This window comes from Pavona decussata, unplaced genomic scaffold (assembly GCF_977016875.1).
Source record: "Pavona decussata unplaced genomic scaffold, jaPavDecu1.1 SCAFFOLD_254, whole genome shotgun sequence".
NCBI lineage: Eukaryota > Metazoa > Cnidaria > Anthozoa > Scleractinia > Agariciidae > Pavona > Pavona decussata.
The window spans coordinates 3,422,501-3,447,629 of NW_028145657.1; the positions used below are offsets into that span (position 1 = coordinate 3,422,501).

At 38.2% G+C, this 25,129-nt stretch overlaps 2 protein-coding genes across 2 annotated transcripts in view; one reads left to right on the plus strand and one right to left on the minus strand.

The window, feature by feature from the left end:
* Positions 1 to 10,529, minus strand: part of LOC146456636 (poly(ADP-ribose) glycohydrolase-like) — a 22,129-nt gene extending 11,600 nt beyond the window's left edge. Inside the window, exons 1-15 of the mRNA XM_085093062.1 lie at positions 10,398 to 10,529; positions 9,239 to 9,344; positions 8,994 to 9,134; positions 8,288 to 8,357; positions 7,950 to 8,042; positions 7,104 to 7,159; positions 6,228 to 6,291; positions 5,559 to 5,642; positions 4,702 to 4,776; positions 3,744 to 3,836; positions 3,476 to 3,532; positions 3,099 to 3,199; positions 2,188 to 2,279; positions 875 to 941; positions 397 to 472 (exon numbers count right to left, since the gene is read on the minus strand). Of these exons, the coding sequence (XP_084949188.1) occupies positions 397 to 472; positions 875 to 941; positions 2,188 to 2,279; positions 3,099 to 3,199; positions 3,476 to 3,532; positions 3,744 to 3,836; positions 4,702 to 4,776; positions 5,559 to 5,642; positions 6,228 to 6,291; positions 7,104 to 7,159; positions 7,950 to 8,042; positions 8,288 to 8,357; positions 8,994 to 9,134; positions 9,239 to 9,344; positions 10,398 to 10,515 (1,293 nt within the window). The 5' untranslated portion in view covers positions 10,516 to 10,529. The remainder of the gene's footprint in view (positions 1 to 396; positions 473 to 874; positions 942 to 2,187; positions 2,280 to 3,098; positions 3,200 to 3,475; positions 3,533 to 3,743; positions 3,837 to 4,701; positions 4,777 to 5,558; positions 5,643 to 6,227; positions 6,292 to 7,103; positions 7,160 to 7,949; positions 8,043 to 8,287; positions 8,358 to 8,993; positions 9,135 to 9,238; positions 9,345 to 10,397) is intronic.
* A 167-nt stretch (positions 10,530 to 10,696) lies between these two features.
* LOC146456637 (N(6)-adenosine-methyltransferase non-catalytic subunit METTL14-like) lies at positions 10,697 to 22,567 on the plus strand. The gene is made up of 12 exons (XM_085093079.1): positions 10,697 to 10,830; positions 12,389 to 12,559; positions 13,249 to 13,317; positions 13,896 to 13,961; positions 14,989 to 15,076; positions 15,252 to 15,307; positions 17,731 to 17,765; positions 18,090 to 18,234; positions 19,066 to 19,158; positions 20,444 to 20,659; positions 21,491 to 21,602; positions 22,245 to 22,567. The coding sequence occupies exons 1-12, from the start codon at positions 10,702 to 10,704 to the stop codon at positions 22,550 to 22,552; spliced, it is 1,488 nt and encodes a 495-aa protein (XP_084949205.1). The 5' UTR covers positions 10,697 to 10,701; the 3' UTR covers positions 22,553 to 22,567.
* The last annotated feature ends 2,562 nt before the right edge of the window (positions 22,568 to 25,129 follow it).

Here is a 25,129-nt window from a genome sequence, read left to right on the forward strand (position 1 = left end):
GTTTTGAGTCTGTGGATGAAATCCTAAAGTGTGCCCATTCATACGAAAGCTACTGAGCAGTACTTTCCTGTGGTGCCGTTTATTGTACTGTACAAGGTGATTCTAAGTTTAGAGTCTGTGGATGAAATCCTAAAGTGTGCCCATTCATACGAAAGCTACTGAGCAGTACTTTCCTGTGGTGCCGTTTATTGTACTGTACAAGGTGATTCTAAGTTTTGAGTCTGTGGATGAAATCCTAAATTTTGACCATTCAAGTGAAAGCCAATCAGCAGTACTTTCTTGTGGTTTTGTTTATTTCAGCCAACTGAACCTGAACCAATGGTGCTTTTGTTGTAGACCAGATGATAAAACAGACCACATGTGTGTGATCAATGCATGAAATAAAAAACAAATCACCTGAAGGAATCCAGTTCCATTGTCCTCTATTGTTCCCTTAGTAGAAACATGGATTCTGCCAAAAGATGCAGAACATCTGAAAAATAAAATAATGAGTGAGTCCACCCATGTAGCTTAGTGGTTAGAGCATCCAGACTAGTAACTGGAAGATGGTGGGTTCAATTCCTGCTGGGGGCTCGGAAAAAAGGTGGTCGACTGGTTCACTAAGTCCTAAAAGTTTGGTTATTCCAGGTTAAGTCAACTACAGTATTTCATCACTAGTTGCATGAATATGTACATGCATGTTCTATTTTTATCATTGAGCAATGTCACAAATTTTAGTTTTGCAGTCAAATAACTAGCCTTTACGTAAAGTGGTAATGGCTCCCTTAACTCTTAAAGAAAAAACACTTTCTATGCAATAAAATAAAAAAACCAACATAGGCAGTGTAATAATATTTACTGACTGTCTGCCTAAATGAAGTGTGTTCAAATTCACCTTTCCCACGTGGGCATGTTGCTAGACTTCACAACCTGTCTTTGAAAAGTAATAGTTCCTGTTGGCACTGCAAAAAAGAAAAGCAAAACATAAGCAAGATCGGAAAATTCCACAAACTAATACTTTATGCACAATAATACAATAATATTATTATTATTATTATGATCATTGATAATCTTCTTGACTAAACATAAACAGTTGTTAAGCTTATTATATTGTACATTTCTTGTGTCCGACGCTGAATGTCAACCCTTGTGAAAATCACCAAAATGGCAATTTTGATATTTTTTAAATGTTTCAAGGAGAATGGTCCAGGCTATGTAGCCAATTTATTCAAATCCCGAGTTACACCATATAATCTTAGAAGCAATGGTCTAAATGTTGTACAAACTTCATACAATAGTAGATTCCTTCATGGCTCATATGCGTACATGATCTCACACATCTGGAACCAGTTGCCATCTGCTGTAAAAATGCATCATCCTTTCGGAGACTTTTAACTAAGTTAAATTTTAACGGCTGTCAATGCAGCAATTGCCTCTGACCCGATTTATTTTTATTTATTTATATTAAGATGTTACTTTTTAATTTAATTAGTAGTTATTATCTTTTTTTATACTGTCAAACACTTATATCATGAGCCTGTGGCTCGGGGGACTGGGAGACCACCCCCTGTGTATTTGACACTAAATAAATTACTTACTTACTTACTTACTTACATATGATTTTATTTCTAACGTTATCTAGCAAAAATAGAGTCTGTTTTTGTTCCATTTAACAACAATAACGTTACTTCATGGTAAGTCTTAATGGTCAGGGTCGTCAGATAACCTTTTAAAAGTAAAACAGATCATGTTTGAAGTAACCACCTGTCTATACAGAAAAAATGTTCGGCTGAGGAATAACGAGACATTAATATTTTATACCATCTACTGACGTTCCACAATTTACTTGACTCTGATGACAACTTTTGCTAAGGCTGTTGAAACATCAGTCAATGTCACCACAAACAGTCCTTCTCAGTACTACACTCACCCAGATGATCATAATTTATGTACTTATTACATGACTCCAGGGTCCAAACCATTTAGTAATACACATTTTCAGAGGAAAGAAATGTTAACCAAAGTAGGCAGTGATTTTTGCCGGAAGCTACCTGCTACTTTTGACAACACTGATTGGTGGATGGTTTAGGATTAAGCCACAATCAGGAGCTGTATCAGGCTACCAAGTGAAAGATAAGAACAGGATATAAACATCATCTACACACCATTCGACAGACATACACAATTCCATGTACTTGCTGGACTTACTTTCTTTTGTCACTCTCCTGAAGTAGTGGAAAATAGCTTGAAGTTTCTCTGTTTTCACTGAATTTGTTCCTCCTTTCCCCCCTTGGAATAACCTTCAAAATAATTATGCAAAGAAGAAAATTTACGGGATTCAATCACAGAGAACACGTTACAATGACTGGGGGAGAAAAGCCATGCCATATGGGGCTATTTGGGGAGTGTAGGTAAGTTTTCACATGGTGTGACATTCCGAGTTTGTCTGAGGGCTTGCACCACCCTACGGCTGTTTGAATATCTAGAGGCTTGGAAATGCTATTCTCAGTATTTCACATGTTGTGGTTTAGTGCGACTACTATTACCGGGGTCACTTAAAACTGGCCGATCAGATGACATTATGACACGAACAGTGAATAATTCCAAAATTTTGGGTTTTAACTGTAAGTTGTTTTCTGTCTACTCCTGATTGGTGCAATCAACTTTGGTTGAAATTCATTTTTCTTGTCCTGCAATCTGATTGGCCAGTTCTGTTTAAGTGACCCTGGTAACAGTAGTCACACTGTAAAACTGATTTGAAATATTTCAAACAAAAAATAACAAAATAACATGTGCAAGATACTTTCTGGAAAATAAATTCCACGTAAGTTTTTCTTTTCCTTATGAGCCAGACATTTCCGCTCCAGTGGCAGCAATTCAATCCAAGTTGTCAGCATTCTCGTCATCATTATCACCATGTCTAATACTACAAGTCATAACGTACCTTTCACAATAATTTGTTAACTTTTTATCTGAAAACCTGTTTAAATGCTCTGGTTAAGACTGTCTCCTACATTTTTACCTCACTTTTATATTAAATGTTCAAACCTTATTCACATGAAACTTGATGGACATTTTATAACATTATTTGTAACTTGTCACAAATTTAACAATTTTACCTGTTAAAGTTGATGTCTGGAAATGTTGAATACTCTGAATGTTTGCAGGAGTTTCTTCGTGGAAAAGTACAAAAGAAGGCATTGGCCAACAAACAAGCTACCTGCAAAACAATAGCCATTTCTAATAAGCATTCCTCAAAATAAACGAAAATTTCCTTCAAAAGGAAGGCCAAAGTCAGTGGCAAAATTGACAAAAACAAAAACATTCATGATTAAATATCACAGGAGGATTAAAATTCTCAAATATTAAAAGAATCAGTTACCGTTACTCAAGATTGTCTCAAGAAAATAATGATTCACCTCGCTTGTTTCTACACTAACGAAATTGCATTCTATTTCCAAACCATGTTTCAGTTAGTTCAAACAAATTTCCTGACCTGTTCCTGGCTCAGTGTCAAGCTGTGATTCTGTTGTCGCTTTAAAAGAGGAATGGCCTAAAAAAAGAAACAAACAATGCAAATTATACTCTTTACATTCAAGTTTGAGCTCAGACAATTCACGTGCCGCATTGATCATCAGAGAGTTATGTTTTTAGAGATCCTAGAACACAATCCAACAAAGCTCAGGTTAAAAGAAATACTAAAACTTCAATGGGTTTAAACTTGTGCAATTTGCATGAAAAACGATCATTTAAAAAGTTGATACCTGAGTGCACAAGGTCGGGAGTCGAAGAGTCAATGTCACCATGGCAGGTAATGTCTGATCAAAGAATTCTTCCCTTGCACTGGCATCCAAAACCTGCAAAGCAAAAAACAGTTTATACATGTACCACTATTAATCAAATCAAGCTCCACAGATGTGATGAACAGGTCAAAACTAGTGACACATTTAACTTATTTAGCATATTAAATGTATATGTAGGTTGCTGGGAATTGCTGAGAAATGCGTCATTGGAAATGACGAAATGGTTTACCCAGGGAGGAGGGGGACCCTAACTCCCAATAACCCAACTATATAAGCCACACCCACATCTTTGGTAATATTATTTTTACTGTTTTTCTGTAAAAAAAAAAAAAACGCAACCTTTCTCTAAGTAAATTGAAAGATCTGGAATTCTGTCTCCCAGAAGAGACTCCTTTACCCGGGAATTAAGGAATGGAACCTTCTAGTGCACTCTTTCAAAGACATCGACTCATTTTTAATTTTTAAGCAACGTATCAAAAAGCACATTTTTAGCTAGTTTTTGATTCTTTTTTTCCTAATTTTTATTCCTTATTGCTGTCTTTGTATTTTCTATTTGTAAGTTTTTAAAGCATTATGTAGTTTTTTTTTTTCTCAATCTATAGGGCCCCACTGAATACCACTTTCGTGATATGGGCTCCCTGTATAAAGATTGTTGTTGTTGTTGTTGTTGTTAGGGTTGTTGTTATTATTATTATTATTGTTACTATTATTATTATTATTATTATTATTATTATTATTATTATTATTATTATTATTCAAACATGTCTGCTATTCTACCTAAGGCATCTTTACTTTCACTAAGGCTCTTTCTATCTCTGGTAATAGTCATGTATAAATACTGCAGATTTGTTAGTTCAGACTGACAGAAAAATTTGAACATCGGGCAACAGGGTTTCTTCCCTAAGCCACAGCTTCTTACCTCATTAAAGTAGCTATGTAGAGCTTCAAAATTCCACCGCTTGGAATAATGGGCATTATACTTCAAAATAGCATCCTGTAAAAAAGTCCACAGTATGCAAATTATTTTGTTGGCCAAAGCAGAATATTACAGACTTAGAGCACAACAAGTGGTGGTGTGATCAACTTTAATTTATTTAATTATTTCATAAATTGTTGTGGGGATCAGGTAACATATTCAACCCCTTGAAACTCCGGATTCTTCAAACCATAAGTTGTTTCCCTTTGATTTGCTTTGGTCAGATTTTATATCTTCAATTTTTGAACTTCCGATTTTTCAAACCAAATCATTTTCCCCAGGAGGCTGGAAAAATTGGTTCTCCACTGTATATCATTATATAATACATGTATGTTTCTGGGAGATTATTTAAGTGGGACAAACTCAAGGTCCTCCTTCGTGAGGTATCTAATAATGGGGCTTGGTAAATTACTATTAATAATGGTAATTGAACTGAGTGGAGTGCAATTTGGTCTGAAATCATACGCGTGATTTCAAAATCGAATGGGCGCACAATTACCACTTTATTACACCTATTTTGAAATCACAGAGTATCATTGTCAATTTAATATTCTATTTTTGCTACTTCATTTCCATTTTGATGGGCTAAAGAAAGGATGCGATTTAGAGCAAAAAATGGTTGTTGAGAGCCAATCAGATTGCAGGGATCACCAGTGATTTCAAAATGGGTGCAATAAATGTATAAAAAAATTATGATGGCTGTAATAATAATCAGTCTAATTTCACATGACCTTGGCATACCTCACAAAAATTTTTTTTTTTTTTTTTACTGTACTCAACCTTTTTACAGTGTCATTTACCTGTAGCTCAACTGAATTTCTCATTGGCCCTAACAAGGTTGCTTCAATCAACTCCCAGCGGTTTTGAATTTTCTTTTCTGAATTCTGAAAAGAAATAAATATAAATTCAAAGTCCTTTACTGGTAGAATTTGAACAATGGCATAGAAAGGGAAAGGGCCAAAATCCCAGAATAAGACATTAATCAGTTTCCTTTGAAGTGCTCTTTTACACGGATGTAGTAAAGAAAAACCTCAGCAGGCTCATTAATAAACCCAGCCGGCTCTTTTAGACTGTGCACCTTTAAAATTAGCCTCAAGTATTTGTGTTTTGTTAAAATTTCAGCCGTTAATATTCAGACAGTGAAATTTATCAGTAGCGGGCTCTTAGCAACATCTGTTCTGTTAACTCTCTCCAGTCAAAGAAAAAATAAAAAGTTACCACTAAAATAGAAAACTATATCTCGCAGCCAAGTGTTATTATTTAATTTAATTTATGGCAATACAGATAAGTTGTTTTCAATTCTAAGGAAATGACAATATAAAAGCAACATTCCCTAATTAAACTTTTGATGATTGTTCACCTATCCGCTTTAAAATAATTTAACTGCAAGGGAAGTTCATTAGTTGATCACTTCTACTTACTTGAGTTAAGAGTAAGAAAATTACCAAGAAGACAGTCAACTATTTTACCTGTCCAGGATAGAGGTTTTCCCTTGAGCAGGGCATTCGCACGTGATTTTTATCCCATTTGTCCCTGACAAACACAAAATGACAAGGTCATGTTATTGTTAGTAAAGACTTTGAAAGATGGGCAGATAAAAAGAAAAAGCCAAAAAAGGAAAAGACGAGAAGGAGAAGAGGCATGAAGTTTCACATGACATTATACACTGGAATACACAGCAACCATCAATTTCAACTCGTTTTGATCACTAAATAAGTTGTTATCTTCATCAAACTTGTCAGGGATGAAGCTAAGATTTTGAACAGGTGAAATGTTCTGATCACTGGCAGAAAAATTGAGCCACACTAAAGAGAAAGAATTAATCAGACATTCCATTGCAGAAGGGAGAATCAAGAGAGTCTTGAGTATGGCCTCCAAGACCTCAGTGTTCCCCAATACGGACCTCCCCGCTGGTGAATAAAAATTATTTATCATGGAGTTACACAGTACACATTTTCATAACACTCTCATAAAAGTTGAAAGTTTTTTCATTAGCTAAGTGTCTCCTTGTACAAATAGCAGTAGGAGGACAATGAGAACAGTTTTTATGATTTAAAATCTATTTGGTCAAATTTTTCTTCACAAACAGGGACCAGATTCACAAAGTCCTCCTAGATTAAGACGTATCTTAAGTATTGCTTCTCAACAATAGCCTACAACAGATTATTGTTCAGAAACAACTTTTAGGATATATACATCTTAACTTACGAGGACTTTATGAATCTGGACCCAGCCTCCCAAAAACTACAGATGCATTGACTCAAACCTGCTCTAACAACTGATAGCAATTTCAATAAATTTTCTAGCTTGCCAAGCTTTGAGTTTCTGGTCGAATATTTATTTACCTGTAGTTGTTATGCGAGGATTTTGGAGGTTCTGCAAAATCACTACTGACAGATGGCTGAAAACAGATGCCAGAAATACAGCTTTTAACTAAATAGGCATGTAATTAAGTAACAATAATTATTAACCTAGAACTTCAACATTCAAGTTTTTGACACAAAAATACAAGACTTGAAAAGGAGAACATACTTGATAAAAAGTAGATGAGAACTATTATACACACAGTTTTAATTTGACAAACAATTACTAATTGGGAACAATCTGGATTTTAATGCAAAAATTTCCATCTAGTACAATCAATGTATAGTTGCCAGGGAGTGTAGAGTTGGAAAGGGGGAGGGGGAGGGCTGATCGTGATGGACAGCAGAGGGGAACTCCCTTTTATATAAGCTATAAAGGTATGTGCTGTCACAAAGGGTGCAGTTTTTGAGCCAGTTTGTCTGAAAATGGGCATATATGGAGGTTTTAATGATATAAGTCTGAAGTCTGATTCAAGAAACATTGATATTTTAGCGGCCTGGTCTGAAAATGGTAGGATTAAAAACTTACAAACTTTGGTCTGAAATAAGGTAAGCATTAGGAGTTGTTCGAACGCCGATTAACGCTAATTCTGATTAAAAATTAACCGTAGTTTTCACCTTGCTCAATGAAAAATGCTCAAATTAAAGTTAATTTTAATATTTATTGAATCAAAGTTTACGCTAACCCAGGATTAGTTTAATTGGGCTTTGAACAACTGGGCCCGGGTGGCACAACTCTACCACAAATTCTGAGAAGTACCCCAAGGGATATTTTTTAACCAAGCCCTTCAATACGATAGGAATAATAATATTATTATTATTACTCACTCTCACTAAAATGGTGTGATCAGGTTGAGAAACAAGAGGAGGTAATGGCAGAGAACAAGCAGGAATTCTGTTGAGACTTGGAAGAGGTGTTCCCTGAAACAATGACAACAGTCTATTAAATATTTAATCTTGACCCCCTCCTTCATGACTCAGTCATACTGTTTATTAAAATAGAAACTATTTTCTCTTGGATGTGTTCAATAATTTCCATCTTCAGGTTGTGCTGGTCTCTGTCAAAGACCTTTTCAACTGCAACAAAATTTATAAATAATTACACTACAGCTGTCATAATTTAAAAAAAGAAAAAGACGTAAAATGTAAACGATGAAGAAACGTACTCCTGAGACAAAGCGCTGAGTCGTCCTGATCAAAGGAAGTTCTTCTGATGGTGGCACTGGTGGAGGTGTACTGGAATCAAAATAAAAAAATACATTTTGGATTGTCATTTCATTATTTGACTTAATTAACTTTTGACTTTTCAGCTGTGTTCCGATTTGCCTTGTAAAGCCAAACCTCCCTGTATTAATGACTGCTTTCTGAAAGTACCCTGCTTACAGAAAATAGGAAATTGGAGAGGGCGTGGGTGCAGGCTAAAAGAAAGCAGCCAAAAGAGACCAGCTCTTGCGGCTGAATAGGATCACTTTAAATTTAAGGGCCAATAGTTTGAAATTTTCTATTTTTTTTCAACCTCCCAAAAGAGACCACTTGACACATGATCTAATCTCACCATGAATAATGTGAAAATGCACAACCCTAATTATCACAATTTTGCTGTTGGATTAGAAAATTTCCTCTCTGAAATCTGATGTGCTGATGTGCACTGTCCTTTCTGGATATAAAAGTCACTGTTGCATAAGGGTTAGTATTGTAACTATACAACTGGGTAATAATTACGTATAAAATTAGGTGTTATGCTGGCAACACAAAGAACTTTAGCCATCCTCTGTTGTACTTACAAACTTGCTAAATTGTTGACCCAACAATCACCAAACGTCATGACAATCTCATGTAGTGGGTTTGTGGGTTTAAAAAAGTAATACTTACTCAGGAAAGAGAACAGGAGAGTCATCAAATTCAACAGGAAGACTGTCCTCGTCATCACTTAGTCCATCTTTGCTTCCTCCCTCAACAACCATGTCAGAACTTGCGGTGGATGTTGCCGATGTAGCTGCTGTGTTTGAATTACTATAATAACACAAATAAAAAGTTTTCAAGTAAATTGAATATACTATAGTAGGCAGAGTTCAAATTTTGTTTACTGTTAGTGGTAAATAATATATCAGGCTTACCGTCTTTTTTCTGCAGCATCAGCTAAAAGGTCTCTTTTCTTTCTCAATTCTTCTGCCGGTGATACACTGCGTTGCATAATTTGTGGTGTAAGTGCTTCTTTCTTTCCTAATGTATAAAAAGATGCAAAATACAGGCTTGCTAAAGGGGGAAGATGGCTTTCATGGTTACTATGGCAGTAGCATTCTGACAGACCTGCCACATCTGACCAAAATTCTATGACAAATGTCCTGAAAAACACTGCTTCATGCACTATGTACAACTGGTATTTGAACCACCCTGTAGCTAACTCTTCATAAAGACCTGTGATTAGAATAATATCAAGCTTTGGACAAACAGTACTAAATGTCCTAGCACTCAAAGAACTTTTAAAATTAAATGGGGTATTCAACTAGAAAGTATCAAAACAACGTTCATGGAAATACCATATTTTGAATTGCACACAAAAACAGGGCAATCAGTGTCGTAGACGATGAAAAAAAGTATTGTAGACAATAATAAAATAATTAATGATTCACACGTGATTGAAAATGTACAGGAAATGCCATTCTATATATATTACGCGAATATAGCTTCTCGACTTTTGTTCTGTATCTTGGTAAATTAATACTTGGACCAATTTCTTTAATTAGTCATCTTCATCGATCAACTTATTAAACTTATCACAGAGCTTAACACGAAAGGTTAACATTTCGCCTGGGATGATAAAATCCAAGAGTTTCAATTACAAACCAACTCAAAACAGTACTTCACATTGATACGATTAGCCGATTTGTTGACAATGACAAATATAACCTTTAAACTTTGGTGACTCAGCGTATGTACAAGAATTCGAACATATTATTACACTGCACAGAAAATATAATTTAATAAAACTTACCACAAAAACAACGTTGGTTCACCTTTCTGTCACAATCGACGATAAACGGCTCGATTGACGTTTTTTATTTACTAACTCGTGAATAATTTATAATTCGTATCTAGCATATCAAATCATCTTTAATCGATATGACACGTTTGAACGCAGCAGACTTGATACATAAAAATCTGATTTATATGCAAAACACAGAGAGGAACGAAAGGAAAGCAGTATAAATTGACAACAAAATTTCGTAGCGTTCTGGCGTTCATGTTGTGTACTAGCTAACACAAAATATCTACCTGGAAGGTGAAGAGAGGCCTTTGATTTCGAGCACGTTCGATGGCGATTGAAACTCTCTTCAATGCTACTTTGTTTCAGCCTTTTCCGCCTTGGTTCCTCGTCAAACCTTGCGTTCATTATTTCTAGTAAGGTGCCAGAGCATGGAGAGTAAAATCTTCTGGATACGCTAGCTGTCAAAGCATAACTGCTCGGCAATATTCAAGAGCAAACAACTTAACACAGAACCGCCGCTCATGAAAAATTGCGAATTCTCCTCCATGGACCCGTCCTGGCCTGGATGCCAAGTTCCCGCCAAAGAGAGGCATGGCAACTAAGCGGATGACGCTTGGTTACAAAGTTCAAAATGGCGGACTTCTAGAATACAATATGGGCGATAGATTGAAGCAAATCCGAGAGAAGTCGAAGCTTCGTCGCCAAATTCTTGCACAACAGGTAACTGATACAAATCTCTACCTTTAAAGGCAATGAATGGACATTCTTCAGGGTGTGATATGGTTTAAATGTGATAAAAAGTTTGTCAGCCGAATTAGTCAACCAATTTCAATTTGGACGACCTTTTGTCACAGAGGTATAGCCCTTTTTCTGCAGAATGATTTCAGCTTCTGATACCCAAGAATGTTTCCCAGTCGAAATTTGTGCAGCATGATTGTTTACCGGCCAACTTTTTCTAACTCATGACCAAAAGCGTGAGAATTTTATCCTGGGAGTTCCAGGACTCTGAGGATTTCTCAAGAAGACACGACTACAGTATATCCGAAGATTTCCGAAGACACTCGAAGACTTCTGAAGACGTTCCGAATAATTCTGAAGTTCTCAAAAAAAATGAGTCCCAGGATGAAATATAACCTCATCCCCAGTGCCTTTCCTTCAAAAATCAGAGGTTTGGGGGAAAGTATCGTCATTTTCTCATTTTACATGGACTTTTCATTTCTTGAATTGAGTCTGTACAGCGCCGCGCAGCGCAGTTTGTTAACAACGATTATAGCCGTTATACTAGTGTATCATCTATGCTCACGGACCTAAATTGGCCCTCACTGCAATTAAGACGTAGCATATGTGATATCGGCATGTTTTATCAAATACATAGAGGTCACATTAACATCTCCCTCCCCCATGAGCTTCTCTCTGTGCCCGCGTACAACCGTACAAGGGCGAGTCATGACTTTAAGATAAGTCTACCGTTCTCTTCAGTCGACGCTTACAAACACTCATTTTATGTAAGAACAATCCCAACATGGAATGTGTTACCACCTGACATCGTCAAGTCTGACTCTTACTCGAAATTTATCAGTTCTTTATATGTTCTACACGTATAATTTAACCTATTGTGCGTCCGCTGGCCGCTCCATTGCCGGATTAGCCTTGCTAATGGCAATTATGCTAATTGAAGATTAAAGATTAAAGATTGCATTGGTTTGAGTTTAAATATTTGTGGAAAGTGTGCCAATTAAGGCTGTGAATAGCTCACATTTTCAACCAGGAATGAGAAATTGGTCCATATAAAGCGTGAGCTGGTAGAGATTGAAGTTTTCAAACTGCAGACATGAGACTCATGCTTAAGGCGTGAGAGTTGGCAGGTATATGATTGATGCAGTGGAGTAGATTTTGTGTTGATACGTTTTATATCCATAGTTATTCTTCATTGTGTACACAGTTCTGTTCACACTGGCTCACTGTATCTTGCGAATTGAAACGAAAAGAATGACGCGACGAAGAAAGCTATTGAAAATAAAGAGCACCATACCAATTTCTGCATGTGATAAGCTTAAATGGGCACAATTTCCACACTCTTAGGTGTAAGGTTACTCCACAACCTGGAAGAGGGTGGGGAAGGGGAGGGTACTCAATGAATTTTTGGTTGCACATCCACTTCAGGTGTGGTATTCGATGATGTGGTGAGGCACAGTACCCAAACACCAAAAAGAACTTACAAAAATGGTAGCATTGTAGCCCAAAAGGTTGACGTACATGTAATGTGTTTTCTCCAAAGCTGGGTGCATCAGGAAGCGATTCTATTGGAGATCTGTTGACCAGTAAAGAGGAGCAAGAGATCAAGAAGCAAAAGCTGAGTAAGGAGAAAGAACATGTTGATCAGAGTCAGGTTAATACCCTGGGAACAAAGGTGTCTGAACTGCCTGGCATTCCAGTAGGACCAACAAAGGTATCTAGAATGAAGATTAAAAAAAGTTTGTCCAGTACTCTAAACATATGTCAGTAAGTTGCTTTGATAGCATCGTGATTCACTACAGCTTTTGTTCTTTCTAGCTTGGTCAAAACTGCAGAGTTCCCTGTCTGATCGCATGCCATTTTTTTTTTCCTAAGGGTGCTTTCCATTGTGAAAACTGGCCGGCCAGGCCAGTTGGTCCATAAATGAAGTGTGCCAATTTGAAGGACTGATTCTTCAAATCCTTCAAAATGGCACATACTGAGAGCAGCTTGCCTCATTTTGAAGTAGATATTTTAGTCAACAATTTTTAACATGAGCCCCTGGCTCGGGAGACTGGGCGACCACTCCCCACGTTTTGACATTAAATAAAGTTATACCTTATACCTCAGTGGCTTAAAAACTGTCGTTCAAATTGGAGCATTTTGGTTTGTGAAATGATCAATCTGGTCAGCCAGTTCTAACAAATCTAAATTGCCGTAAGTGTCCTATACTGCAATTTATGAAACTTTTGTTTGCAAATAAATACCTAAGTATGCAAATTTATGCAAACTGGGTTGAATGCCTTGAACTTGATAGAACAGAATAGAAGGGTAAATGACTTTAAAGATCCACATGCAAAATAATTATGCATTGTAGAAACATATTAACAGGGTGTTAATTAATTAAATAAACACATTTTCAAGGTGCTGATATCAGAAGAGAAGAAGGAAGGAAAACACACTAGTGAACCTGATGAACAAGAAGCAGCTAAAGTAAGTGAAATAACCTTGCAGTTGTCTTGGGTATACATATACAGTATAGAAAATTGGATGTGTCTTTACAACAACAGACCTAATGATAACTTTTCTACATTTAGGCTTTGACATTCTTGACCTCTTGGTTTTTCAAACAGACATTTTGTTTCCATTAAATATTTTTGTACAGTGTGATTTTCCTCTGGCTTTTTCATCCTTCTTTCCATTTAGGTAAATTTTTTGTTCAAACAGTGGAAAGGGAAATTACTGTTCCATTTGCAAAAAAATTCCATTCCATTTTGTTGTCTTCTTATGTCATCACCTAAGAGTAAGTTTTTTGATCTACCAATAAGATTGAAAGTTGGAAAGAATGGAAAAAGCCTTTCTGTTTGACATGGAAAGTTTCTGGAGTTTCCAGCTGAAAATGTTTGAAATTTTTTCTGACTTCTAACCAAAATTTGTGCCTTTGATGTTTGAGAAAGCAAGTTATGGCTGTGTAGTTTGTCCATCTGGTGAAAGATGTTAATAAAAGCAAACCACTTTCAAAAGCACGTTAGTAAGTTAGTCTCACAGAGCTTGCTGTTTGTCTCTTCAAGAGCAAAGATTATGAGGAAGAGGATGTTGAAGAAGTCGTTTACAAAGATTCCAGCCATTTCTTAAAGGTTTGTCAGTGTTTATTGTGCAATTAATTATTATTTAAAGGTTCACAGTTTCTTGACGTCTTGGATGACATACATGTAGCTGGGAAGGTTTTTTCGGAACACCAAATGCAGAATGCATCTACAACATTTTTAGCATTTTAAAAGCAACAAATATTATATTATTTAGGCCTAAGCACTTCTCTTTACTATTTAGGGTTAAGCACCCATTATACAGATTTTAGTTGTTACTATCATGACAGACATTAAATCTGACATAATAGGACTTAAAATATGGATTCAGCATTCAAAATATCTCTGTTGTATTTAGCTCATTCAAAAAGCACTGAGCATTTCAACAGCACAAAAGAATCATGCCACTTTGCCTGGTTGTGCTGAGTTGTGTAAATGGTAGTTATTACGAATTGATATTAATATGCGCTATAGAAATTCTTGGGTGTCACTGTAAGATTTTCCTGTGTATTCAGGGTCCGAAATTGCGCTTTCCTGGTCGCCAATGCGACTAAAAATTTTGCACTGGCGACCAGAATTTCACAACTGGTCGCCAACGGGCGATTAACTATTTCATGCCACGATCATTATACAAACAATAACTTTGATTTTTGGCCAAATCGATTAAAATAAAATTCAAGCCGCCTGCCAATTGGTGACTTACTTTTTACCTTTCCGCTGATTTTGAAGTATAAAACCCATTTTTCTGTTGTTAATTAAATCTACCACAACGTTTCACAGCTACGATCAGCATGTTTGTATTTAATCTTATTCGTTAGCAGAAAAATCGCCATTGCAGCCCCAAATGCGTTCTCTTCGTTCTGATTCTTAAAAGAAAAATTGGCAACCAAAAAGTTTGGTTTGTGTTTTACTGCGAAGGAAAAATGTTATTGACACTTTTTGGCGACCACATTTTTCCATATGGCGACTGAAAAAAAATATTCAGTCGCCAGTTGGCGCCTGCCTAAAAAAGTTAATTTTGGATCCTGGTATTGTTTACTTCAACTTAATAGTAAATGTTGTATGTTTGTTTTCTCAGGGAACACAAAGTGCCAACCCTCATAATGATTACTGTCAGCATTTCGTGGACACGGGACAAAGGCCTCACAACTTTATTAGAGATGTTGGTGAGTACTGAGCTCAGAACCACCAATAAAGGATACCTCTTCTAAAAAGAAACTCATTCAAGGTCCCAGAGACATGGCATTTGTTTTTCACTAGGACATAAGCATGTTAAGCATAAGATTGAGGAAATGCTGTCTGAGTGAGGGTATATAATGTCTCAACTTGTCTTTACAACAGGACTGGCAGATAGATTTGAGGAATATCCAAAACTAAGAGAACTCATTCGACTCAAGGTAATGGCATGTATTAGCTGTAATTAGATGCTTAATGCAGTGTGACGTTTGTGAAAGACGATCTTTGTTGGGCAAGCTATAATTAAAATTATATATGTTACATTTATATCCAAAAATATTTACCAACTGAAGGTATTATTTTGTGTGAGTTTGCAAATTAGTCACTGGCTTTATATTGCCAAAGGATTCATCTTGGATGATCAGTGAAAAGTCACCTGGGAGTACTTAATTGTCCTGATGAATCATCATCCTCATCATCATCGTTGCTCTCCACACCAAAAGGCGAAGAAGACCATCACACTGTCTGTCCAACACTCCCTTAGCTAGTGTTTTGTGCTGCTACTTTGGCCATATTCCAGCTTGATCCTGATGAATGGCAATCTGGAAAAAATCCTGCCACGATACTGTTGTGGAAATGGCCTGCTGGTAGCTAACCAGACCTCAAGGATAACTTGAGGTGTTGAATCATACTTTTGCCCTTAAAGGGCTTGGTGGAACGATGGCATATTAGTGCTGAATTTCCTGGACGTTGCTCTAAATTGCCTCAAATTGACATGCATACTGCTTATCTTGCAAAAAGGTCCTCACGTGTTTATTGTTCTGCTTTAAGGTCTGAATTTGGTTATTAGGAAAAGCTATAAACTCAATAAGTAACTAAAATAATAAAGAGGGCTTAATGCGTGGTTGGTTACTTGTGTTTTGGTTTGAACAGAGAACAAATGTTAGCAAGAATCTGCAATGATTTGCTAAAAACAGGGCTTCTGATATTATGCGATGTTGCGATTTCGCATAATTGACCTAAAATCGCAACAAATCGCATAATTCACGAAAAATCGCAGAATTTGTACAAAATCGCACAATTTAAGAAAAAAAGAGCAAAAATCTTTCTCGAATAATTTAAACGTTATCTCAAGGAGTTTTTTCTTTCAAAAGGCATCAAAAATCACCTGGAAGCGTTCGTTCGTTGATTAAGCGAACAAACAGGCGTTCTATGCTTCATTTTACATGGTGGGGACCTGGTACTGGTTTTCAGTATTAAACAAGTGATCATTGGCACGACCATTGGCACGGAATAAATGTGTATTTTATGTAAATACACCAATCACAATCATTGATATATTTTTAAGATGTCATTTGATCCCTTCATACTTGCGATGTTGGCGTGAAAACTGCTCGATAGTCGCTTGTAATATGTAGTTATTTTGTTTTAATTGAAACAAACATTCTCATTTTGGATAAGTTTGTTGTTAAAACGCCGAGCGCTTCTTCGCAGGAGAAAAAAAGATCGCACCTTCCTGTAAATATTTTGGCGAAAGACAGGGCAAGAAAGTAGTTTCGAAGGAATGTTTCATGTTGACGATGGTCTGTTGTTTACCCTGCGAGCAGTGTCTCCTTCGATCTTGCTAGATGTTTTGCTCTTCGTGCAACATAGTGGTTGATCATCTTCGAAAGTTTGTGGTTGACAAGCACCTTAAAGCTGAATCACACTGTCACAAGCGGAAGCCGGAAAAAAATGCTGACTTGACCAAATTAGCAATATCTGATGGTTCCAGTTGATCGTTTATTCCTTTTCTAAACAAAAAATTACAATACATGTACTCCAAAAAACCTCGTGGTCTCACAAAACGACCCAAAACGTTTTTCTCCATCCAAGTCGGTCATGTGACCCCAAAAAACCAAAAAACAGCTTCATGTAAAGCGCTTAAAGTATCCTTCACATCATCTGATTTTCAATAATTTGAAATGAGTCAACAAATGATTTATTTAAGCTGTTTCTTCATTTCTCCGTGCTCTAATTGCTTCTTGAACAGCAAAAAATGGATTGTGCTTCTCTTAGACCTAATAAAACAAAGTTAAATTAGCTAAAATGAAATCGCATAATTTGCCACATAACAGACCTTTCTTGCCGCATAATGAGACTTAAAAGTGCCGCATAATTTCAAAATTTTTTTCGCACCCTATCAGAAGCCCTGTAAAAACAAGGTGACCAGCACAAAGCCAGACAAATGCAGTGATAGTCACAAGGCCTGATGCTTGCCCTTAAGACAACCCCACAGACATTTTGCACCATCTAAGATGGCCGCTGATTGCATTGGCCTGAGATTAACTTTGCCTAAATTACATTCAGCCACATCAAAAGTTTAACCACTTATGCTTTATTTGGCTTGTATCAGGTCATTAGCTTAAAATAAATTTACTGTCAAATCCAAAACATTAGATCAGAAAACAAGTACAGGACTAAGTACGTTCTATTAATTTTTTTTATGGCAACCAAATGTCGGTATGTAAAATTAATTAGAGCTGGTTTTGGAGTAATTTGCCTTTCTGTGTTACAAATTGCCACTAGTAACTGCACCCTTTTTCATCAGTACCCTTTATTTAAGAACAAGTGTATTTACCTGGTTTATTTCATCTTGTTTCAGGATGAAATCATTGCTAATCGAGCAACGCCCCCAATGTAAGTAACATATCACTTAATAACTACATATGGGGAGAAGTTGCTTTTAAAATTTTGTTGCACTGTAGGAAGGGTTCAATGCACAGAGTCAAAACGTTGAGACCAACTTATACAGCATTATAAACAGCACCACAGGAAAGCACTACTCTGCCGAATCCTTTTCATTACAATGCCAAAAGGACAAAGTGCTCTCTCCTTCATAGAGGCTCTTTCACAAAAAATAGGAGTGCAAAAAGTCAGAAAATAGGAAGAAAAATGGATGGAACTAATTTGAATGCTTGATCCAATTTTTTTTTTTTTTATCTTCTCTTTTTTTATGTTCAGGTATCTTCAGTGTGATGTTGATATGTTTGATCTGGATGATCTGGAATGTAAGTTTGATGTGGTGTACATAGACCCCCCGCTGGAGGAATATCAGCGCCGGGCATCTGGAACCACCTTCAACTGGAAACCATGGACTTGGGATGAGGTCAGTCACAGCATGTATGCTTAGTTAGAGCAAATAATGATATCGATTGAAATGAAATTACATGCAATAAATAAGAATTCAAATCCTCATAACTTCTGTTGATGGACTTTGTTCTCCTTGCGAGGAAAAATTGCCTTTAAAAGTCAAAGTATTTTTAAAAATTATAGTAATCCTGATCACTAGAAATCCCTGATCACCTCTTTTTCTAATAAAAGCAATCAAAGGTGCTTAAATGCACAAAATTAAAAAAAAATTGAAATTCTGGATGAAAAGTCAGGTAATACACATCAGTCCTTTTTTTTTTGTTTGTAATTTTGAACATTCAGGTTCTGGGAAGGGATTCTTCTTTTCTGCCTGTTTTCAGTCTGCCCGGTTGATGCCAGTACATTGGCTAGCCACCCGTAATTTTACAGTGGGGAGGGGACCCACGGTCCATTTTGCTGGCTGTGATGTTGTCATGAACTGGTTATTTTTATGGTTAAACCTGTAAGTGTTTAACTTCTGCAGCAATGTTTCTTTGTTTTCTGTTTGACTGTTTGTTTTGCTAATTCCCTCATGAAAAGATGAATCAGGTTTAAAAACACTTCAGTTACATTGTCAAAACCCACCAAAATGAAGGGTTTAAGCTCCAATGTTAAAAAAAAAAAAATGTGAGGGCATGGAGCATTTTCACAGAACCCCCATAAACTCATGTCAGAGTGTCTTCAGCTGCTCACAAACATCAGTCAACCTATGAACAGTTTTCGGTTGTATGTCAGCATGGGGGTATCCAAGTTGCCCAAACCAGTTTATCATTTAAAATGGGGTTGTTTGTTTGCATCTCTTCTGCAGATACTAAAACTCGAAATTGAAAAGGTTGCTGCACAGCGCTCATTCTTGTTTCTTTGGTGTGGCTCACATGAAGGGCTTAATGAAGGGAGAAAGGTAATAGTTACCGTACAATTCAACTTGAAAATTTAGTATTAAACCTGCTTGTACATTAATGGTACAATGTCAACATTGTGTTATGTATCTGTAAGTACTGTAAAGTTGCACTTGTATGGAGCGCTAGCTGAGTCACAGCTGGGTCGTGTGACTGCTGCATGCCAAGGTAAGCAACAAGGAGCCTTACTTTCCCTGTGGGATACTGGTCCATTGTTGGGTTATGCATCAGTCAATTCCAGTAGCACCCCCACCCTCTGGTGTACATGTGTGTGTGTATGTGGCGGGGGGTGGGGGGGGGGGGTAGTGGGGGGAGGGCATAAGTGAAACATTTTTCCACATTTGTCTGTACTGGGGTCAGGCATTAGGAAAATTTTTGATGCAGGGGGCCACACGACGCCCAAATAAACTGTTCTGAATACGTTGCCGGATCTCTTGTAGTAGAAATGCACGTGCCAGACGTCACTTTACGTGTAAATAAACCAAACTGATTGCAGGACTGACACTACGGCAAAGGGCTTATTTATTTGGGCCAATATTTCAACTAGTGGAACTAGTCTTCTTCAGGGCCAGAGTTACAATGAGAAAAACTAACGGCTCTTAAAAGTTTAAATTTGAACGTAAACATAATCGGTTAATGGTTAACTAGTGTCCATGACGTAGCGCAGTCGACTCCCGATAACTCGAACCTTCAAGGGAAATTGAATTCAAGGGAAATTGAAAAAGGTTCGAGTTATCGGGAGTTCGAGTTATCGAGGGTAAAATTATATAGAAAATGACCTGAAAGGAAAGGAAAATTGGTTCGAGTTAGCGCGAGGTTCGAGTTAGCGAGGGTTCGAGTTATCGGGAGTCGACTATATAGAGGTTCAAAAATAACGGCCACAAAAAGTTTAAATTTCAACGTAAACAAAAATGGTGAACGGAAGGTGTATTAGTCTATGCCAGAGCATTTAGTAGCCTGTGAGTTAGACATCACAGAACTTTAGCTTTGGTTCTTGACTAGTTCATCCAGCAAAAATGAAAACTTTGTCACAAACTCTCTCTAAGGAGGGCATGGTTAACATGGGTAATTCCTGGGGGGCGAGCCCGGGGAGGGCCGATGGTCACTGCTGCAAATGTACATGTACATACAATTACTCCTAGCATTTTGTTTGGTTTTAACCTCCCGTAGAGCAGAAGAGTTTTTGTCTGTTAAAAGCAAACACAAGCAACTACAACTACCTTCAGGTTAAACGTAAGCACCATGTTTCCATTGCCATGTATCTGTTTTTGTTGTGTTGATGTGTAGTGTTTGAAGAAATGGGGCTTCCGTCGCTGCGAGGACATTTGCTGGATCAAAACAAACAAGACCAATCCTGGCAACACGAAATACCTGGAGCCTGATGCCATATTTCAGCATACAAAGGAGCATTGTCTGATGGGAATCAAAGGGACCGTGAGAAGGAGTACCGATGGAGATTTTATTCATGCGAATGTTGATATCGATCTCATTATCACCGAGGAGGTAAACTTTGTAAATGCACCGCAGATCTATGTATCATTTTCTCCGAGGTTAATATGTTATTGGACTGTGACCTGTCGTTCAGTATTTTTCTTCTTTTCGTCACTCGCGCGATCTTATCCGTGCGTGCTACCTTCCTTGTGGCCTGCGTGGAAGGCGCTAGAAAGGGGAAGGGAGAAGGCAAATCGTGTGCCCGCGCGAAGCACGAAGGGAGCGAGGGCGCGTCGCGCGCCCGATTCCCCTTTTCCTCCCCTTTCTAGTGCTTGTCACGTAGGCTACCTTCCTCGCTTTCTAGAGTGTATATAGCTTAATGAAACCAGCAAAAGAACACAACAAAACAAAAAGTAAAAGAATAAATACCAAGCAATGAAACAAAACAGATTGATTTTCCCGGGTTTTATATTTCGCGGACTTTCAACGATGGGCAAACACAACGAATATATCCAGCTTGGCATGACTGGTTTCCAAAAGTTTTAAGCTTGCATTTTGCGTTTGGCGAGCTTTCGCACTCGCAGCTGTCGACCAGAAACCAGCCTGACCAATTCTAAGAAATGCACATCGACAATGAGTCAATTTGCTTGAACGCTGCAAAGATCTATCTTAGTTGTAGTAATAAATAAAATAATGGGTGGTTTCAAAACTTGCTTAGCCTGGGAAGCAGGTGGGCTTGTTTGGAAGGCGAAGTTTGTGGCAGTGTGGTGGATCGGCGCTATGTGTTTACGTTTACATACAAACAATAGTAAACGACGGTAGTGGTTTTGGCCAGAATAGACTCCACCTCTCATGGCGTTTTACAGCATTTGACGAGGCATCTTTATCTTTTCCCGATTTCAGCCATCACTTGGAAGTACAGAGAAACCAACTGAAATTTTCCACATCATGGAACATTTCTGTCTCGGAAGGCGCCGGCTTCACTTGTTTGCCAGTGATGACACCTTACGACCAGGTAAAAAAAAAAACAACTGAAAATGCGTTGACATGCGTTTCTCTTAAAAAAAAAAAAAAAAAAAAGGGAAAGAAAGAAAGATAGATAACGGGGCCTGTCTTTAACGGCCTCACTGAAGTCTTCGGGATTTCCGACCAACAATACCAAGATCATCACAAAAAAAAAAAAAGAAAGAAAAATTTTAATTTTCGTTTTTACTTTTCACAAGTAAAACGATCGGCGCGAATGCAAAGTGCTGCCCTGTATTCTTTGATTAGCTACTTAAATATTACTGCCAACTGGTTGAGCGTAATCAGCGGCCGTATCGTAGGATAGTTTTCTTCGAAAGAAAACGTAGGTGACCTGTGATCAGTTCATTTCACTCCTCTCTGTTCCACTCCGAATTAGTGATGTAATGAGACAACATGCGGACTATGGAGGTAAGGGCTTCTTTCGTTATAGTTCCCTGGGCTTGAAGGAGATTTGGTTTCCCAAGGTCAAAGAATAGTCTTTGAAATCTTTGGCATCGGCGGGATTTGAACCCACGACTTCTGGATTTGATCATCAGCGCTCTTTATCAACTGAGCTGTGACCAGCTGGGAGCTGGTCGTGGAAATGAACAGTGTCAGTTTTGTGCCTAATACTTGTTTTTCTTTCTTCAAGGTTGGCTGTCAGTGGGACCAAGTCTATCAAGTTCGAATTTCTCAGCTGATCTCTACAATTCCTACTTTGCTAACGGAGCTGAAGATCTTCTTGTCGGCAGCACACAAGAGATTGAGACTCTCAGACCTAAATCCCCCACGGGAAAACACAAGGGGGACGGGGGCGGGCGCGGGGGAGCAAGTGCACCCAACCGTGGGGGTCTCGGCCCCGGTCCCAGGGCTAGGGGTGGGGTCCGTGGCGGAATGATGCGAGGAGCAGGATTTCAAGGGAGGGGTGGGAGGGGGTTTATTAGCTTCTCCGTACGGTAGTGAGGATGCCGAGAAAAATGCGAGAGTGAAGAATGCTGAGTTAAAGAGCCTACTGTTTCTGAGCAATGGTTGCATTTCAAACAGCTGTTATGATTTTTCCCCTCACCCATTTCTTGTATCCTGAAAGCATGAACGTTTGTGGAAATGAGGATTTTTTGTTAAAGTATTTCGTCTGATGATTACTCCAGGTCTCTCAGCTGCTCAGCATATCCACAAAGGCACCAGCTAGTCATAGTTTCTTTTATAGCCCTTACTCTTTTAAACTTTCATCATTAACCGTTCACAGCCCCCATTATTTCTCAAGGTTTGGTTTAATCAACACAGTTGATAAGGGTTTTTGGCCACCGTAAAGAGATTCGAGTGCTGACGTTTCGAGTGTTTGCCCTTCGTCAGAGCGAATCCCTAATTTCTTAGTTCTTAGAGCACGTGAAACAAAAACAAGAATCGTAACCGCGACTGAAAGTGGAAGGCAATGGGGATAAAATAGGGAATTTTCTTAGGCAACAGTCAACTGACATCAAGCCATATGGAAAATAAAAGACCTCACATCTATCGATCTAATACGTTTTTCTCTCTCTCTTTTTTTTTTTTTTTGTTATGGTTTGTTTTGTCGTTGTTGGTTTTCTTTTTAGGTTTTGTTTTCTCTCGTTAGCCATCATTCTCGACCCCAAAGCCTTCTTGCTTGACTGCGCAAATCGCAAAAGGGAAGAACTCTGGGGTCGAGATTTGTTCGCCGTTCGCGATCAGTTTTGTTTGCGCCTGCGTCAGTCTATTTCTAACTGGAGCAAAGCTAAAGTAATAACCAATCAAAACAAACGTGAAAAACGTAGTGAACCAATCAGATACCACTAAATCTCGTCTTGCACGCTTGGTTTGGGTTGTTTTGTGAAGCAACACCAAAGCAAGACCCAAAAGAAATTACTTTAGAAAAAGGCCCTTTTCTCTCAAAAAGATGCTAATTGTGTGAGCGTACAAAATATCGCTTACTCCTTGTTTGTCGGTTTCACTTGACTTTGCCTAATAAGGAGTGGGGTGGGGGGGGGGGGGGGAGGAAATGTTTCTTTAGTGACTTTTTACTTCATCAATGCATAAGTTTCCCCTTTTAGTGAGATCTCCAGTCCTTTTAGAAAGTTTTGGTACTTTGTAACCAATCAGAGACAGTAGTAATGCAAAATCAAAGCAAACGCGAAATTACCTTCGACACTCAATTGAAAACCGTTCAGAAGTAAACAATAGAATTCGTTTCTAATAATGGATAGTTATCTAACACAACAATCGATTTGACTGAATGCACTTTTAATATTGCAAATAAAGCGAAATGCGTTATCTACCAACTTTGCAACGCTATGGTTTTCATTTGTCTGTGGGATTCTGTAACAAACGTTTTTCCGAGAGTAGGCCAGAACAGGCACGTTCCTTTTGCCCTTCATTTCGCCCTCAGAAGAAATGTGAGTCAGTGACTAGGTGCCACGGACCAAACGAAAATCTGGCTAATCTGGGGTTCAGCCAAGGCACTTCAGGTGCACATTCTAATCGAACTGGAATTTTATGTCAGTTTTCGTGAAGTGTAGACGCGTTGGTGTGTAGTTAGCGCGGCGGACTCTCGACTGGATGGTGGAAAGATAAGAGGGTCGTTGGTCCGAGGCCAGGTTGATCTTATTGCTGTGTTGTTTCCTTAGACAAGAAACCTTGCTCCACATTGTCTCTCTTCACCCAGGTGTATAGATGGATACCAAACATCCCATCGGGGGGGGGGGGGGGGTAGCAATAATCGTCCTAGTTGATTCATTTTTTTACAACAATTTTTATTTGTCTTACATAGTTGCCTCATGCTACAGAAATCGGGTTAGTAGTGACCATACTCTACCTTCAGCTTTCGCGAAGAAACAGGTGAAAACTAAAAGAAAAACTCAACCCATATGACAGCGAATTCGGAAATCAAACCCGAGCCACTTTGTTGGGTGGCGAGTGCTCTCACCACTGCGCCATCCTTACCAATGGTACCCCCATCTAGCTCATACATTAAAGATGCAATTACAGACAACGATTTTTTTTCGGGGGGGGGGGGGGGATTTCAAAATTAGACGTACGTTACGTCATTCCACACGCTGTACTGCAAGCCGTCTGTGACTGAGAACTTTTTTGTTGTTGTTTTTAATGTAAAGCGAGGTTCCACCTCGTTCCCAGGGTCTCTCCTCTTCCCGTCCCCTGGAGAGAGGGGGCGAGAAGAGAAGAGAAGAGACCCTGGGAACGAGGCTCTCATCAACTAAACTCATAAACCCCATGTCTTCGAAAAAGCGTGAATCACGTTTTCAGTTCACTAACATTGGGCAACTTTTTAACGTTTGGTTTAACTGACAAAGCAAACACTAGTCCTCGCCATTCCTCTGAAATCCAGAGGCATATAGTCGAGGCGAAATCAGAAAGAGAGGACAAAATTGGGCGAAGAATATTCAAGAATCCACGGTGAAATTTTTTTTCGTCCAGTTTAGACTTCCCCTCGCGCCGATTCATTTGCCCTTGGATGCCCTTGATAGAACTGAGAAGAAACACAACCTCAAAACAGAAATATAAGTT

Coding starts and splice junctions, on each gene's coding strand:
- LOC146456637 (XM_085093079.1), top strand. CDS start 10,702: ATGGCAACTAAGCGGATGACGCTTGGTTACAAAGTTCAAAATGGCGGA. Junction 20,660..21,490: donor ATCTCATTATCACCGAGGAG/GTAAACTTTGTA, acceptor TCCCGATTTCAG/CCATCACTTGGAAGTACAGA. Junction 21,603..22,244: donor TGATGACACCTTACGACCAG/GTAAAAAAAAAA, acceptor TCTTTCTTCAAG/GTTGGCTGTCAGTGGGACCA.